Genomic DNA, 19,292 nt, shown 5'->3' with positions numbered 1-19,292 from the left:
TACTGAACTGGCTGGGGTTAGGTGGTGAGCACCAGCGCCACTGATAAAGGAGTGGTCAGACCCGGTAACTGCACCCACCCGTCTACGCCACGGAGAGCAGGCTAGCAAATACGCATGCGCAGCGCATACGCTGCTTTCTACGAAGTTTCTGGATATCTGGGCGCAACGCAAAATATTGATTACATTTGACCAGTCTGAGGTATTTTTCACGTTTTTGCTGTCTTAAAGTACTTTTATATGCTTATGGCGTTTAAAGAGTCTACAAACTGGCCGACAACGTGAACGTGATCCCACATAATGTGTAAAATAGCTAACGTGAGCTAGCTTGAATAGCTACACAGTGATGATGTAGGTAATAAGAAAATGGGGGCGAAATGTCCTTCCGCATCCGAGCGTTTTGTTTCTCTTTATGATAAAAATAAGATTCTATGTAGAGGAACATGAATTATGTTTGCTCGACAACAGTTGTGTGCTGCTTGGGGATGTTTGTGTTTGGTTTAGTCAATTTGCTTTACCAGGATGGCGCTTCCGCGCGGCACAAAGAGAGAACGCGTGATCGTAATGTATTTATGTAACTACAGATCTAACTACACCTCGATGGAAACATGTTCTCGTGCGTGGGGACTGGAGCGAGTGGGTGAATGAATCAATGAATGAATGAATGAGCCGGTGTTGCTCTTCCTTCCGGCACATTCATCATGTGTTAAGATCATCTTGTAGTTGGAAAAAATCAAGTGAATTATTGATGTGAGCAATTAATGTAAAACATTTCTCACTCACGGTGACGGTCGCTGATTTGCGAGACATGGTTTGTCCCATATCTCATAACTTTACCTGCCATTAGTTTTTTAAAATGACAACATTTCCACTTTGACATTAATCAGAGGTGATCAATAGAATGCTTTAACATGAATGTACAATTTAATTTTGCAAAATTACGCAGTCATCCCAAAAAATATCCCTAAAGTCACCTCTCTTCAGACCACATAACTCAATATCTGATATTAATTAAAATATGTGTTAATCTTAAGAAAAACACAAATTTCTATCTTTAAAGAAGCATTGCTACTATTTCCTAACTGAAGGAAATAAAAAGCTGAGGCCTCTTTTCTTATTTAATTTGCCATAAGTTCTGAGTTTTATAGTGTTATGTACTTTAACAGTCACTAATGTTTTCAGTGTCATGGCCATGTTATGTCAACTTTGTCACACAAATTGTAAAGAAAATGTTAAGAGGTTGTAGAATAGATTAATTCTCACTTCTTAAGCAGGCCCTATAAGTTGCAATTAATACATTTTGATATGCAAAAATATGTGGTTATATAAACACTTGTTTATCTGACAATTAACATTAATATATAGAGCTAAAAATTCATTCAATTCATGTTTTTTTATAGTGCTTTTCACAATATATTGTTTCAAAGCAGCTTTACAGAAAATGCTTGTTCAGTGTTACAATTTGGAAATATTCTGTTATCATCCAGAGATGAGTGTGTCAAAGTGATGTCCATATGGCAGTAATATCCTGAGGTAGAAACAGGAAACCAAAAAAGAATAATTAGCATAGCTTCTTTTCAAATCAGTTTGAGACCTCTCTGTATTCATAACTCTTTCATTCATTGAAATGAGTGCAACATTTGTCCATATTTATAATAAAAATATTTTTGTTTCTAATGGTTGCCTCATATTGAGTGACAAAGAAATACACATTTTGTGAGAAAATGAAAGCAAAAGAGATTTCACCCAACTGTCTGTGTGAATGGGTTAATCTAACAGTCCCTTGGTGCAATTCGGTTTGTAAAGTGAATTAAATGGCAGGGTTCTGTATAAACAAATATGTTTGAATGACACCATTTTTTTAACAGTAAATACTGTTGAAACCTGTTTGTCAGATCAATGATTCAAATCAACAGGATTACTTAGTTGTTGTTTTTTTTAATAGTAATTTCTACACTACACAGACTCCCCCTAATTGGAGTGAGCGCATCGTTCTGCTGTAAAGATGTCGGTGTCTTCGCTCTACCTCAATCAAGACAACATGGTGCGCTTCAAGAGGAGAAAAGCACGTTTCTCTTTCAGTGAAGTGCACATCCTGCTGGACGAAGTGCGAAAGAATCGTCACATTGTTGTGGGTGAGTTTTACTGAGTTTACTTCGTTCTGACAACCACCAGTTATGTTTCATATCCCTATAAAATGGATAAACTGGAAATAAATAAAATGTTCTGATACTTTTCTGTGTCTGTGCTTAGGTAAGTTTAACGCAGGCGTTCCCTCTGATGTGAAGCGCAGGAAATGGGCAGAGATCACGGCGCGTGTTAATGAGATTGGAGAGTGTGACAGAGAGATCATGGAGGTGATCAAAAAATGGTCCGATCTTAAATGCGACACAAAGCGCAAACTGGCTGCTCTGCGGACTGGTGCTACAGTGTCCCAGCGATTGGCACGGTCCAATATTGAACTGTCCCCGATGGAAGTCATTGTGGAATCCATCCTTGAACTGGACAAGAAACCGTGGGAAGCTACACAGCGGTCCAGATCTCGCAGTCATGATGAACAAGAGCCTGTGTGTGAGGATGAGGAAGAGGAGGATGGGGGGTTTGTGGGGATGGGGTCGGTCAACAGTTCCCCGAGCGGAGGAATGGATGTGGGAGGAATCCCTGCTACTACAAGTAGAGCTGGGGGTGCAAGTGAAATACAGTTACAGTATGACGGATCCAAAACTGGAGGTAAGCAAACTGAAAATACTCAGGTTGGACCATATTAAGAATTTTCATTAGATTTAGTGAAAGTGGCATGTGAAGGTATGGCAACCCATACTCGGAATTTGTCTTCTGCATTTAACCCATCCAAGTTAGTGCACACACATTAGGAGTAGTGAATAGTGAACACACACACTGCAGCAGCAGGCAACCATTTTGCTGGGGCTCTCGGGGAGCGATTGGTGGGTAGGTGCCTTGCTTAAGACCTTAGTCATTTCCTGCCGATATTGAGAATCGAACCTGCAACCTTCAGGTTACCAGTCTGACTATCTAACCGTTAGGCCACAACTGCCCCGTTTAATACTGCAGATCAAAAATACAATAAAAATAGTAATTGTAAAAAATTATTACAATTTAGAATAACTTTAAAATTAGAAAGTTCTGAATTTTCAGCATCATTACTCCAGTCTTCAGTGTCACATGATCCTTCAGAAATCATTCTAATATGCTGATTTGCTGCTCAAGAACATTTATTAGTATTATCAATGTAAACCTTTGTGCTCTTTAATATTTTTGTGGAAAACCATGATGCATTTTTTCAGAAATTTTTGATAAATAGAAAGTTGAAAAGAACAGCTTTTATTTGAAAAAAGAAATCTTTTGTTACGTTATAAATATCTTTACTATAATTTTTGATAAATTTAATGCATCATTGGAGATTATGAATTTCTTTAAATGTTTGGGGTCAGTTTACTTTTCTTTTTTTTTTCTTTTTTTAAGAAGTGTGTTATACCATCAAAGTTGTAAATTTAATGTCTTTGAAATTACAATTTGTGCATAATGTTTAAATCCCATGTGTTCAAGAAAAAAAAGCATATCAAAACCAAAAACTTGTGATCATATGATGTTTAACTTGTTTAAAAAGTCTGTTTACTTGTTTGATCACAGATCCTGACTCTGATGAAGACAACCGTGACCTCTTCCCATCATCCTCTATGGCACCTGCCAGTAACTCTTACTCTGAAGAGGATGGAATTGCAACTAGAGGCAATATTGGACACGTCTCCTCCACAGCCACCACCTCTACTAAAAGACCCTCGTCTTTCTCAGGGGCGGAGCCAGACAGTTCACGTGAGCAATTAGCACACAACGCAAGCCTTAGCGTGCAGGAGCAGCACGCCACTAACGCTCTTCTGGGCACGGTCTCCCGCTCGCTTGAGCTTCTTGCAGAGTCAGTGCAGCAGCTAGCAGAGACGCAACAGGAGTTTGCACGCGAATCATTGCAGCTACAGAGGGATACCGTGCAGGTGTTGCGAGAATTTGCCTCTGGCGCGCTAACGATACTACACGAAAAGGTCAACGGCAAACCTGCGTTGTGAAATTTGTGTTTAGCAATCAAATCATGACTAACAAACATCGCAAAATGTGACCCGTTGTTGATAAGAAACTGCATTCGAACATTGGTGACCATCAGAGGGCGCAATGTCAAGATGTCAAAATACTGTGATTAAGTGCAAGGACAAAGACAATTATTTGAAAAGATGCTTTTGTAGTTTTCAAAAAACTAATATGTTAACATTTGTATCGTCTCCGTAAATCAATAGGGCACACTTAGGGTTTTTGTTTTAGTGATGACCACTCCAAAAATGTTAGCTAAAACCATGCAAAGGGATTTTGTTTGTGCCTATAGTAATATGATCTTCCACAACAAAATATTACTTCTTTTTTTTTTCATTCACAACATCATCACATGAATTGTTGAGATTAACCTGTTGTGGGGAGATTCACAGGACCTACTTTATTACATGCTTTTATGCAACATCTGTCGATGTGTTAAAGATATATTTCACCCAGAAATGAAAGTTCTGTCATCATTTACTCGCCTTAATGTTTTTCCAAACCTGCATGACTTTATTTGTTCAGCGGAACATAAAGATATAATGTTGGTAACCATCACCGTTTTGGTGACCACTGACTTCTATTTTATTTGTAGCGAGTTTATCATCTGAATGCTGCTGTAAGGAGTGCGTTTAATTTACTCACGAACACGTACTTTTCATATTTATTACAGCTCTGTAAGTGAAGATACTTCTGTAATATTAACTATTAACTTGCAGTCCCATTTAATGGTGTTTAAGGACAACTAAAACTTTTCTAAGACCAGTATACGGTGTAAAAGAAGGCTTCTGAATCTCATTAAAATAGGTCTCATATTTTGTCTACTATGTGTTCATTGATTTAAAAATGTGGGACAAATGTAAATTTTCAGGATATAAGTTTCTTACGTTAAAGGGTTAGTTCACCCAAAAATGAAAATAATGTCATTTATTACCCTCATGCCGTTCCACACCCGTAAGACCTTCGTTAATGTTCGAAACATAAATTAAGATATTTTTGTTGAAATCCGATGGCTCAGTGAGGCCTGCATAGGGAGCAATGACATTTCCTCTCTCAAGATCCATTAATTTACTAAAAACACAACTAAATCAGTTCATGTGAGTACAGTGGTTTAATATTAATATTATAAAGCGACGAGAATATTTTTGGTGCTCCAAAAAACACCCAAAATAACGACTTATTTAGTGATTGCTGATTTCAAAACACTGCTTCAGGAAGTTTCGGAGCGTTATGAATCAGCGTGTTGAATCATGATTTGGATCGCGTGTCAAACCTTTATGGATCTTGAGAGAGGAAATGTCATTGCTCCCTATGATTTCAACAAAAATATATTAATTTGTGTTCCAAAGATTAACGAAGGTCTTACGGGTGTGGAACGACATGAGGGTGAGTAATAAATGACGTTATTTTAATTTTTGGCTGAACTAACCCTTTAAGCTCATATTTCAAGTTAATGTTGTTGTTTTGTCACTAGAGGGCAGTGTGTATTTTATTTTACACAGTGTATTCCTCAAATGATTATTTTACTGCATGTGTTTCTTCAAAATCATTGGGTTTTCCAGCAGTGTGAGTTTCATGTGTGTGTATGTTTGGTTTCTGAATGAAAAAAGCTCCATAAGTGAGCAAGATATTTCAATAAATTTTAACTGAACAGTTTGACTAGTGTTTATTTCAAGTTCTGCTGATCTTATGGTCGTTTTGTGGACACACGTACATGTTTGTGTCTGCACTTGTACTGAGATTCTGACATGGACACTTAGCTTCTCACTGTAAGTTTCGGGCAGGATGTGATTAGAGCTCAAATATTGTTCTCCGGCTCTCCAGGGCTGAAGAGCTCTGCTTAAACAGATGCTGTGTGTGTGTGTTTCTGATGCAGAGCGGTGTTGGGTGTGTGTGTGTGCTGATGTAGAGCTGTAGTTGGGGAATGCTTTGTGCATGTGTAAGACGGCAGCTGGTAGCCCTATTGTGTGGTTTAGGGACCTCTGCTGAAAAAAAAAGCACTTTATTGTGGCTGTCTGCAGATTGTGAATATGTCTGTATAATGTATCAGTCATTTATCATATAGGCAATCTACACCGGGTGGTGCACCAGAAGATACACAATAACAGGTCTTGTCTTTGGTTTAGGTTACATTAAACTTTTTTTTTTGACATTTGGTTATTTAAAAACAGGTTTAATTGTCTTGCTTCTATTTTATTTAGCAGATAGATAAGATAGATTACTGGATTATCTGTTCAAGCTTGAAATATTAAACTTTCAGTTTCATGTTAAAGCTGTTCTTGAACCTTTTTTTGTTTGAGGGGGAAAAACACAGAAAAGCCATTTTCCAGGACTCAACTGTTTCTGTGATTTTGTGTATGTATACACTACTGTTGAAAAGTATTGGGTCACAAAGAGATTTCCCTTTTTGAAAGAAATGTATTCAGAAAGAACATTAAATTGATCAAAGGTGACCGTAAAGACATTTATAATGTTACAAAAGATTTTGAACTTTATCAAAGAAAAAAATCAGTTTCCACAAGAACATTCAGCACAACTGTTTTCAACATTGATAATAATAATTAAATAATAATGTTTCTTGAACAGCAAATCCACATATTAGAATGATTTCTGCAGGATCATGTGACACTAAAGACTGGACTAATGAAATTTTTAAATATTTGAAAATGCCACAATGTAACTTTTTTTTTTTTTTTTTTCAAATATATTCAGTGAGCATAATAATTTTTTCAAAAACATTTTTAAAAATCTTACCGCCCCCAAACGGTAGTGTATACATATTTAGATGTGATTTCTCTGCCACACATCAGCTGCCATCTGGAACAAAAGAGGCAGACTGTGAATCAACAGCGAATAGATTTATCGATCCTTTTTTTTTTTTTCCAAGTACAACTCTGTCTTTCCTCCCCTTCTTCTGTTGGTCTGCTGACCTCTTCACCTTTTCTTCTCTCTCTTTCACCCCTGCTGATTCTCCTGCCCTCTCTTTTATCCTACATCTGTCACTCTGGGTTCTCTAATAACATAACGTTACCTCTGCTGTGAGGCCCTCTTTTCCTCCTCAGAGGTTCAGAGCTTCATGGTGGGGCCCGTGTCATTTCTCTCTATTCAGCTGCATGAGCCAGGCGTGTGGCTGGCTGTGTAGTCGTGGTGTGTTCTGTCCACCTGTTAAGACATATAATGTCTAACACTTATTAATAATGAGATTTTTTTTTTCACATTCACCTATAGGTTTGTGTTTGTTGTTGTTAAGAAAATTATTTTATTTATTATTTTAATCGGAATTAAATGTTCGCACCTTGGGAAAAGAAATTAAAAGCTCCAAAATAAATATTAAATACATTTTTTATTATTATTCTATAGTTTGTATTTAATAGGTAAATAATAAATATTCATTTTTTTAAATTTTAGCTTTTTTTAGGTTTTTTTTTGGAATTGGGATTTCTTTTTAATAGACCCAGATGTAGAAAGAGACAAGAGAATAGGTTGCGAACATGAACCAGGCCAGACTCAAAAACCAAATCTCCCATGAGGACTTGCACTGACCACAAGACACTGCTCTTTCTTAATGTGTTTTCCAGTGTGATCTGTTTCTGTGAGATTATTCCTGTCATTTTCACATGAATGCAGCAACTCCGATCCTACACACATTTGACTATTGAGCAAAGGTCAGTACTTCCCTCAAGGCCAGCAGATTTTGTACGCGTGTGTAATTGCATGTGTGAGTGTGTGTGAAAGACTGATCTGTGGTCCCAAAGGGCTCAAGGCCCAACAGATGCAGTTAGAGAGTGTGTGTCCTCAGGATGCTGGTCCGGTGTAGGTCAGTAATGTAGGCAGATGAACTGTCTGTGTGTGTGTGTCCCCTTTTGAGCTGGTCTCCAGGGTGAGCAGATGTCATGAGGTGTGTGGAAATCCTGGGTCGGGTGTCATCTATAGGCCCGAATGAGGATATGACAATGTGAGTAAATGAATGTGTGAAGTTGTATGTGTGTACAGTCGAATATCTTAAGTCTAAGGATTGTGAGGAAGGGACATCAGTGTTTATGTGTATGAATGTGCAAGCTCATTTTGTTTGTGAATGATTTGCTGACATTTTTAATTAATTAAAGAAATCATCTTAATTGAGATGAAAACAATGCTGCTTGAGGTACTGCACAGTGACTAAAAATGACTTTGTGTACATCCCTTTTTGCAGTCCTGTTTGCTTGCACATATGTGAGATTTGAGGTGTCTGGGTGTGGGGTCATAAATATGGATATATGCATGTGGAGTGATGGGTGTTCTGGGGTTCCCATGCTCCTGCCATGCTTGTGTCCCACCTCAAGGGACCACCATCCCCCATCAACCACGTTACAAGACACAAATCAGTCATTGCCCATCTGCATCACACCAACAATGAGTCAACACACACACACACACACACACACGCAATAATTCACTGCAAACACAGATACACACACAGAACCATTCTCTTACACCGATAACGAGATTAACAGATACCTTACTATTATATTAGGTTTAAGAAACATTTGCATAATAATATTAAAATTCATCCACTTTTGATTAGTCACTGGTTCTTGAGACATAGCATGCCCCACAATTTTACTTTTTTCTGTTATAAAAGAGCAGCATTTCCATGGTGAAAATAATCAGAAATTATCACTAAAATATTCTTGACACAGATTTACGATTTCATTGGATTTTCTCATTATTTTATCAAAATTATGACATTTTCTCTTACTATATACCTAAAACCACCTGTCCTCAGACCAGAGACACTTCACATTAATACATGTTAAACTTAAAAAAACAAAACAAATATAAATATATCAAATTAAAATAGTAAATACATTTAATATAATATATTATAAATTAAATGGATAGTTCACCCAAAAATGAAAATCTGCTTACCCCCAGCGCATCCAAGATGTAGGTGACTTTGTTTCTTCAGTAGAACACAAATGATGATTTTTAACTCCAACCGTTGCTGTCTGTCAGTCGAATAATGGGAGTGAATGGGATCTCGATCAATAAGAGTCGAAAAAACATGCATAGAAAAATCCAAATGAAACCCTGCGGCTCGTGACGGCACATTGATGTCCTAAGACACGAAACGATCGGTTTGTGTGAGAAACCCAACAGCATTTATATAATTTTTTACCTCTAAAACACCACTATGTCCAACTGCATTCAGCATTCGCTTAGTGATGTCTGATCGTGCTCTGGTCTCGCGTGTATACTTCAATGGGTGCTAGACATTACTTTGGCTGTCAGAGCGCGATCAGACCTCACCAACCGGACGCTGAACGCAGTTGGACATAGTGGAGTTTTAGAGGTAAAAAATTATATAAATACTGTTCGGTTTCTCGCACAAACCGATCGTTTCGTGTCTTAGGACATCAATGTGTCGTCACGAGCCGCAGGGTTTAATTTGGATTTGTCTATGCATGTTTTTTTGACTCTTATTGATCGAGTTCCCATTCACTCCCATTATTCGGCTGACAGACGGCAACGGTTGGAGTTAAAAATCATCATTTGTGTTCTACTGAAGAAACAAAGTCACCTACATCTTGGATGCGCTGGGGGTAAGCAGATAAACATCACATTTTCATTTTTGGGTGAACTATCCCTTTAAGTAAAAAATACTATGACAGAATAAAATGGAAAATACAGACAGTATATCAATTTCACAGGTGTTCCTTAACTTCTTAATGACAAACATTTATGAAAACACTTCAAAATCAGACAATATCTGACAGTCTACATCTGTAAGTTCCTTTTTTAAGGTGACACAGAATCCATTAAAGGGATACTTCACCCAAAAAATTCTGTCATTTATTTACAGTGGTGTCGATTCAAACCTGTATGACTTTTTTCTTCTGCAGAACACAAAAGAAGATATTTTAAATAATGTAGGGAACCAAGCTGTTTTGGTGACCATTGACTTACATTATATGGTCATAAAACAAACAACAGCAAAAACAACATGAGGGTGAATAAAAAAATGACAGAATTTTTATATTTTTAGAACAATCCCTTTAAGTTTTGATTATTGTTTTTAAGAATACAATAAGAATGGTAACTGTTAAACTGTGTGTAAACAATTTTTCTCATTTCACTGTTTTCTGAAGAAACTGTTTTATAGCCTTGTTTGCCTTAATTCTTCAGCTAAGTACCTCTGAATGCTGTACTGAGATTCTCTCTTTGGATAAGTGCTTCTCTTTCTCTCGTCAGTGCAGATGTCAGGGCTCTCAAAAACCTAAATCCTGCTAACAGCCTTTATCCCAGACCATGTGTCAGTTTCTTTTAACTGAACCTTAACTTGTTAGCACTTGCAAAGCTTTCATATAAGGATTAAACCATCTTGCATGCCATAGACACAATGTTTCTGTTTCAGTTCTGTCTGATTTTAGTTGTTTTACTTGGGAAAAAACCCCAAAACAAAACACTGAATTAATGCTTTTGATGATTTGGATGCTTTTCAGTGAATATGTTTTATCTATAGTGACTAACAGCACATTATGTGGGATATTTAATTGTTGAATTGCACATTTGCTCATCATCAACAGCTTGAGGTTAAAGTCTACCTCTACGTAGATGCTCCATTCCTTGACCATTAGGCCATTGTTAACTTCACATAGGCTACTGAAAACTTTTGTTGTATCAAGTGCAGAATATCATTGACGCAGCCATTCTATATCTCAAGCTTGCATGCAATTATGCTTGTTGTTTTTCCTCACCTGGTCATCTGCCTTATTACCCACAACATGAGTTTATCTCTGCCAATACAGCTGATACAACACAGTCTGTGGCATAAATTGGGTCTTTGTCCCCAGCATCAGTAACAGCAAACTTCATAAGTTAGCCTACATAGCATATATAAAAGCACACATAATCACTTGGTTTAATGAAGTGATTTTGTTAGCTTACAGTGTCATAGCTAATGTTTCCTGACTGTTGTCTTCACGCACTTTCTAGATTTATTTACACCAATATCTGCGGTCTTTGATACTTTATTTATGAGGTCTTTTAAAAGACATTATAAGTGATGCATTGTGGTTATGGCTCAATGAAAGGGTTCTGCGGCACGCGTCACTCATTACCATAACAACAGCTCGTGAGCAAAGCACACAGCCACAGGTCACAACTTCTGCTGAATAAAGGAATAGCCTAAGAAGAGAAAATTCCCTTCACTTCGCATAACACTGAATGACATTAGCCTGTAGCTACAATAATCTTTACTATTCCATATTCCTTACTTTCATATTAATCACAGCTAATAGGCCTGCTGTGGAAAATAGTGAACAGGCACGGAAATATTATACGTTATATGAGTGGAACGGCTGCAAGTGTTCTACCGACCGCAACAGATGCCGGTTGGGTGAGTTCGGGCGGTTTGTGGCGGACAATAAGTGACCATGTGCCGCATGTTAACATACAGCTGTTGGAGCTGACCCACACAAAAGCGTCATCATGATATTTCCCCACCCATCCTCCAGAGCAGCCTGCGCGTCTCTGCATACTTCACAACAAAAGACACACACACACACACACACAGATATTATGGCCTCCCCCTGCCCGCACGCGCCAGAGCGAACACACAGTCCAAGGTTGAGTGTGTGTGTGTGTGTGTGTGTGTTTGGGTGCAGAGGAAATAATTAAAAACTGAAACATGCTCTCGATGTAAAAGTAGGCCTATACACTATACCACTCAGGAGCCATAGAAAGTGGATACAACAGTAGGAAACATATATGTTTACTAAATAGCATAATATTTTAATAAAACAGAAACATGTTTAATAAAAAATTGTTTTTCCATTGTTAAAACATTTGGCAAAATATCTCCAGTGATTTAGACGTTGGTCCTGTAAGTTTTATAACTTTTTTTATTTTGTAACTTCCTTTATTAAAGATCATAACTACAATTCGTGCTCGCATTCTAAGGGATGTAATAGCATGAAATGGCAAAATTGCACCTCATAGAATTTTTGGTACAACGAATAATAGAATTTCTGTTTGCTTTTTTAAATTATAAACCATATTCTACCTTCTACCTAGGACAAACTTTAAGTAAACAAACCAAATCTAAATCACTAGTTATTACAATAGGCTATTCTATAATTATAGTTCAAGTCAGCTAGTGCGAATAATTAACAAATTCTGAAATTCGACTGACAATTGCTGAATTTACTTTTATTATTTCACAAAATAATATTCATCAAGTTTTCTTACTGCTGTGCCCATCTGCTCTACATCACTGGAAAAAAAAAATCTGTTTTGATACAGACTGCAGTATGGCTAACTTCAACCTTAACTCCATCAGCACCACTGCCACACGCAGCAGATCAATTTAATCAGGCCAATATTATGCCATATGTCCCCTCTGACGTCACGTGAAGGGGGGCAAGACGTATATAACGGCGTCCATTCATCAAGACATTCAATGAAGTTAAACCACACGCGCTGAAGAACGGAGACGACGAGTGTGCTTTTCCTCTGAAGACAGTGGACTTTCATGGACGTGCCGCAGATTTCGTACAAGGACATCTAACTGTTTTTTTCTTTAACTCGAAACACTTTAAAGCTTCGGATGAAGATACCTGCGCGTTATTGTAATAAAGTTTAGGATTAACTGAGCGAGATGGCGCATCTGTCTTTGTACTGCCTGCTGTCTGTGTCGCTTTTGCAGTTGGTAAGGTGCCAGTTCAAGGCTTATACTTAATTCATATTTTCATTTTCTCTTTAATGTGCCTTTATAGTATGAATATTTGTCTACTTGGTAATGCATTGTTTATTTTTTAAACAAAATCTGTATAAGTCTTTATCTGTTTTTGAACAGGTGGTTTCATCGGGTGTATTTGAATTGAAAGTTCACTCGTTCAGCACGACACGGCGCTTCTGCAGGAGGACGAGAGACTGCAACATCTTTTTCAGGATTTGTCTCAAGCATTCTGAGGACGTCATCTCCGCCGAACCTCCGTGCACCTTCGGAACTGGGCAGACGAGTGTCCTGCGAGCAGACCAGAGCTCTATCGCCGGCAGCGCAGCCATCCGGGTGCCTTTCCACTTCAAGTGGCCGGTAAAGTTCATTGACATTTGTAATATTATGCACTATAGATTAAGTCTAGCAAACAATATTCCTTTTCATGGTATAATTATTAAGCTGATCTGAGGAAATGATTAATAAGACAAATGCTGCCTACATTTTTGTATTACTGCAAAATTATTATTTTATTCAGGTGCCCTTAAGTTTAACTAAACACTTAACATGTAAATCAATGCAAAAGGCCGTGAACAAGACTGAAAAAGTCAGTTTATAACAAATAGGCCTATAAGTGAAAGTCAATGAAAGACAAAGGAGACTGCTTCTCAGTTTAGGCGAAAGTTAAGTTTTTCTTGGTCTTGATTTTTTTAGGGGACATTTTCTCTTATTATTGAGGCATGGAATGCAGAGTCTCCCAAAGAGCATCATGATTACACAGGTGAGTTGCCCTGTTCCAGAGACTCTGTAGCAATTTAATGCAAAGCAAAGATACAAACATGATGCATTACTAAATTGAGGCATTTTTTTGTGTAATTAACTTATTCACTACTTTTACAAGCTTAACTATTCCTTGAATTTTCCACAACAGAGAATCAAAACAACCTGATCAGTCGTTTAGCAACACGAAGGCGCTTGGCGATTGGGGAAGACTGGTCTCAGGATGTTCATTTCGGTGATCAGAGCGAGCTCCGTTACTCATATCACGTTTTCTGTGATGAGTTTTACTATGGCGAGGCGTGTTCGGATTACTGCCGTCCCCGTGACGACACACTGGGACACTACACCTGCGATGAGAACGGGAACAGGGAATGCCTGGAGGGATGGCATGGAGACTACTGCTCTGATCGTGAGTAGCCCACCACCTATGTGTGTGTCAGATGGCCAGAGGTCTATACAGTCCTTTGGGATAGTACGTCTGGGTCTCTAAAAAGAAGCAGTCCTATCTCTTTCTTGATCACTCTGTATTTATGTGCTATTGTGGTTTGTGTGTGTTGGAACTTGAGCAGCAGCACCACATCCTCTCTCTTATCTCTCATATCTTTGTGTGCATGTGTGTCTGATGGAAGTTGAGCTTCTCCTTCAGAGCTTCTGCAGTTCTTTTGTTCAGCCTAACAAAGAAACCCAACAGATACATGCTAGAGGGTCGTTCTGTGTGTGTGTGTTAGTGTGTGTGTACGCTTGCCGGAGCTCAAAATACAAAAGAGTGCATTACCTCTGTCAGCTCACCAGCTGCTGGCCCCAACACTTAACACACCCATTCATCTGCCCTCTCCGGGGGGCGTGGTGTGTGTGTGTGGTGTGTTTACCCCCCTCTCTGTCTCCTCCCACAGCCATCTGCTCTTCGGACTGCAGCGAGCGTCACGGTTACTGCGAGTCACCCGGTGAGTGTAAGTGTCGTCTGGGATGGCAGGGGCCATCCTGCAGCGAGTGTGTGCATTACCCAGGATGCCTGCATGGGACCTGCTCACAGCCGTGGCAGTGTGTGTGTAAGGAGGGCTGGGGAGGCCTCTTTTGTAACCAGGACCTCAACTACTGCACAAACCACAAACCCTGTGCTAATGGCGCCACCTGCACCAACACCGGACAGGGCAGTTACACTTGCACCTGCCGGCCAGGATATGGGGGCACAAACTGTGAGCTGGAGATTAACGAGTGTGACTGCAACCCCTGCAAGAATGGTGGCAGTTGCAACGTAAGTCTACACTCACTTGTTAATAAAACAACAATATTTTTTTTTCAGTGTCAAAACATAGTCATCTATATATATATATATATATATATATATATATATATATATATATATATATATATATATTCACTACCATTCAAAAGTTTGGGATCGGTAAGATTTTTAATGTCTTTAAAAGAAGTTTCGTCTGCTCACCAAGGCTGCATTTATTTAATTAAAAATACAGTAAAATCAGTAATATTGTGAAATATTATTACAATTTAAAATAACTGTTTTCTATTTGAAAATATTTGAAAATGTAACTTATTCTTGTGATGGCAAAGCTGAATTTTCAGCATCATTACTCTTCAGTGTCACATGATCCTTCAGAAATCATTCTAATATGCTGATTTGCTGCTCAAGAAACATTTATTGTGTACAGATGTACAAAATATTTGTATACAATATTTTTTTTCAGGATTCTTTGATGAATAGAAAGTTCAAAAGAACAGCATTTATTTGAAATATAATCTTTTGTTAAATTTTAAATGTCTTTACTGTCACTTTTGATCGATTTAATGCATCCTTGCTGAAAAAAAAAAAAACATTTCTTTAAATTCTTCTCAAAAAAATAAAAATAAAAATTCTTACTGACCCCAAACTTTTGAACGGTACTGTATAATGCTACAGAAGCTTTGTATTTCAGATAAATGCTGTTCTTTTGAACTTTCTATTCATCAAGGAATCCTGAAAAAAAAGTATACAACTGTTTTTAACATTGATAATAATAATAAATGTTTCTTGAGCAGCAAATCAGCATATTAAAAGGATTTCTGAAGGATCATGTGACACTGAAGACTGGAGTAATGATGCTGAAAATTCAGCTTTTCCAACACAGAAATAAATTACATTTTATATTATATTCCAATAGAAAACATTTATTTTAAATTGTAATAATATTTCACAATATTACTGTTTTTACTGTATTTTTAATTAAATAAATGCAATCTTGGTGAGCAGACAAAACTTCTTTGAAAAATATTAAAAATTTTACCGATCCCAAACTTTTGAATGGTAGTGTATATATAACTTTTAACTCATGTCTATATTCAAGATCCATATATGTATGTTTACACACACATATACAGTATATATATATATATATATATATAGACTACATTTTACGTCACATGCAATTTTAGTAGATGCAGCATGTTACATTTTTGTTCAGAAACAAACATTTACACACTTGGAGTTAATGTATTTCATTTAAAAAGGCAAAATAAATAAATAAATAAATAAATATGTGATTTAGGATAAGTAAATATGCTCAGATGTGCTTTATGTGCAGATCAAAAATGTGGAGATCAAAAATAGATATATCTATTTTTCTCATTTTCTTTGCAGGATTTGGAGAATGATTACTCCTGCACATGTCCTCAGGGGTTCTATGGGAAGAACTGTGAGATTATTGCGATGACATGCGCGGATGATCCCTGCTTTAACGGAGGGACGTGTGAGGAGAAATTCACCGGTGGCTACGTCTGCCGCTGCCCCCCAGCCTTTACCGGATCCAACTGTGAGAAGAGACTGGACCGCTGCAGCCACAAACCATGTGCCAACGGTGAGTTTTTGTGTTGATTGCGAACAATGCAATAACAGAACAAAATATTGTCACCATTTACTAACCCTCATGTTAGATTTCTTTCTTTTGTGGAACACAAAATAAGTTTTGAAGAATGCTTATGCTACTCATACAATGAAAGCGGATGGCGACCACAGCCTCTCAAGCTCCAAAAAGTAAAAAGATATTAAATATGACACATGCACCAAAGGTGATAATACACAGGGCAACTTTCTAAGCAATGTTGCCAGGTAATTTTGCCGAGCAATGTTGCTTGGGCATTTTCCCATTGAGAATGGAAAACAAATTTCAATCTAAAGTATCCAGATAGAAATTTGTTGCCCATTCTCAATGGGAAATTCCTCTAGCAACATCACTCAGCAAAATCACTTGGCAACATTGCTCAAAAAGTTGTCCCGTGTATCATCACCTTAAGTCTTCTGAACACATACAAATTTTATGTGTAGAAAAAAATAAAATTTAAGTTCACTTGACAGCTCTGGTTACCATTCACTTTCATTATATGGAAAAGAATAAACTTCAGTTCTAAACATTTTTACACAACCACACACATGCACATATGCTCCTGTTACAGTACCTCTTATGTTCCTCTCTTCTAAACCTACTCATATGTAACCTCCTCTCTCTTTTTTGTTGTAGGTGGTGAGTGTGTGGATCTGGGTGCCAGTGCTCTGTGTCGCTGTCGCCCTGGTTTCACCGGCCCTCGCTGCGAGACAAACATCGACGACTGTGCCCGCTATCCATGTCAAAATGCCGGAACCTGCCAAGATGGCATTAATGATTACACCTGCACCTGTACTCTAGGATTTACCGGTAAAAACTGCAGCCTCAGAGCAGACGCTTGTCTCACGAACCCATGCCTTCACGGCGGAACATGCTACACTCACTTCTCGGGGCCAGTGTGTCAGTGTGTGCCTGGGTTCATGGGTCCAACCTGCGAGTTTCCTGTGCAGGGAGGTCTGGAGATGATGGCCCCCCGGGTTGGGAAGACCTCGCCTTCAGCGGTGGCGGTGTCATGTGTGTTAGGTGTGCTGGCTGTGTTTTTGGGAGTGTGTGTGGGACTGGTGGTGATCAGGAGGAGGAGGCATAGACTGCGCAGACAGCAGCTGTGCGATTCTGTGTTTAATGATTTGGAGACTGTTAATAATTTAGACAGGCAGCACTATCCCTATGACCGAGACTTCAGTCAGGTGAAACCCAGCAACACTGAGGGCCGAGTCTCATTGGCGGCCTCTCACACACTGCCTGCCGGGCAGGACTTCCTGTGGAGTGCCGGAGGAGGGCTTAGATGAGACATTTACACATGTACATGTGTGTAAATCACAGCACACAAACACATGCATACACTGATGTAGACACGTGAGCATATACATGGACACACAAACTCACAAGCAGGGATGAGAATTTGGATGTAGCACTTGCTTTTGTCTTAATTTTTATGAATGAATGAATGTATGAATGAACAAACGAATGAACGAACGAATGAAGTATGTATTAGCTGAATAAGGGATTGGACCTTTGCCATCTGTAAAGGTGGAAGACTGTGTAAACCAAAAACTAAACAAACACTCACACTACTGTGTGCTGGGCTCTGTGAATCTGTTTCCATATGAAGACAGGCACAAGCGCTGAAAGCTGAAACAGACTTAGGTTACATAACTCTATATGAGGAGAACTGATATCTTTATACAAAGATAAAGAAGTGAAAAATAACTCTATACAAAGAGAACTAAGTAAGGAAATACCTCTATTGAAAGAGAATGAAGTAAGTTAAATTGAAAAGCATTAAGGTTGGGTGCTTTCTGTTCAAACTCTGGGCTCTGTATAAGACCGATGAAAACAATAACTTTTTTTTTTTATCTCATAAGGATGAGAATATCACCTTTGTTTATTTGTCGGGATGTTACCAGCAACAGATGTTTCAATAAAAAATAAAAAACTTAAAAAAGAGAAAGGAGGGAAGCAGAACACAGTCAGGAATATGTATCAAACTATGTACTTCAGACCAAATGGGAAGATTTTGCTCCAGTTTTGTATTGCGTATTAAGCAGTGTGTTTTCTTCCTCGAATGATATGGGGAAATATGTGTCATTGGTTCTTATGTTAAATTACATAAAATCAGATTTTCTTCAGTGGGGTTTGTCTAATGAATGTTTATTTCTTTTTCCAGATGTTTCCTATTAATTTAAACCTAAGTTTATGCCTAAGTTTCTATTTTGCATTTTTGTACTTTTGCTTTCAATCATTGTCTTGTCTTTGTAAAGATTTTATGTTAATTTATTTTGTATATGAGTTTGTTACTTTAATGAAATAATAAAATAAATTATATGAGACAACACCTAATTCATTCAACTCTGTTCTTTCTACAATGTTTGATTACAGTTTTTTTAAATTTGCTTACACACTAAAAGTGGTACTTGCCCAGATAGCAATTTTGTGCCAGCCCAAATCAGGCCCACAATTGTGGTATGATGATCTGGGCCACACGTGGTGTGAAATGATGGCACTTGGGCGGATTGCTCCGCTGAGCTATCTGAGCCACAAATCTTTATATTTTAGTTATAGAATAATCTTAGCATTAACAAGCCTGTTAACAAGCAGAATTGCTGAAGGAAAGAAGAGAACAGAAAAAAAAGAGAAACAGGAACACAAGAGCTAGAACTGACTTCAGCCACAACAACTGATGAAATCAACTGAAGAGGTCCGTGTACGTTTTGATAGTTTGTTTTCCAATTTGAAATGAAATACGCAGAAACGAGAAAACGGGCGTTTCCCGTTTTTTCGTTTGTTTAAAAAAACGGGAAAACGAGATTTTGACTTGATTTTCGTTTTTTCGGGTC

The 19,292-nt window shown here is 38.0% G+C and overlaps 2 protein-coding genes across 3 annotated transcripts; both read left to right on the top strand.

Moving 5' to 3' along the window:
* Positions 1-41: 41 nt before the first annotated feature.
* zgc:153990 (uncharacterized protein LOC768125 homolog) lies at positions 42-5,058 on the top strand. Of its 2 annotated transcripts, none has more exons than XM_048186992.1 (4): positions 42-199; positions 1,962-2,132; positions 2,251-2,727; positions 3,649-5,058. In XM_048186992.1, the coding sequence occupies exons 2-4, from the start codon at positions 2,003-2,005 to the stop codon at positions 4,077-4,079; spliced, it is 1,038 nt and encodes a 345-aa protein (XP_048042949.1). In that variant the 5' UTR covers positions 42-199; positions 1,962-2,002; the 3' UTR covers positions 4,080-5,058. The 2 variants fall into 2 exon arrangements, with proteins under 2 accessions (XP_048042949.1, XP_048042950.1); XM_048186993.1 differs by having other exon boundaries at positions 67-199; positions 1,943-2,132.
* A 4,685-nt stretch (positions 5,059-9,743) lies between these two features.
* dlb (deltaB) lies at positions 9,744-18,799 on the top strand. Its single transcript, XM_048186991.1, has 7 exons — positions 9,744-12,787; positions 12,935-13,174; positions 13,511-13,577; positions 13,728-13,985; positions 14,470-14,831; positions 16,215-16,431; positions 17,092-18,799. The coding sequence occupies exons 1-7, from the start codon at positions 12,737-12,739 to the stop codon at positions 17,742-17,744; spliced, it is 1,848 nt and encodes a 615-aa protein (XP_048042948.1). The 5' UTR covers positions 9,744-12,736; the 3' UTR covers positions 17,745-18,799.
* Positions 18,800-19,292: the final 493 nt, after the last annotated feature.

The sequence above is a fragment of the Megalobrama amblycephala genome, linkage group LG4 (assembly GCF_018812025.1).
Source record: "Megalobrama amblycephala isolate DHTTF-2021 linkage group LG4, ASM1881202v1, whole genome shotgun sequence".
Classification (NCBI taxonomy): domain Eukaryota; kingdom Metazoa; phylum Chordata; class Actinopteri; order Cypriniformes; family Xenocyprididae; genus Megalobrama; species Megalobrama amblycephala.
Note: the sequence above shows the minus strand (reverse complement) of the source record. Positions and strands in the feature narration are given on the sequence as shown.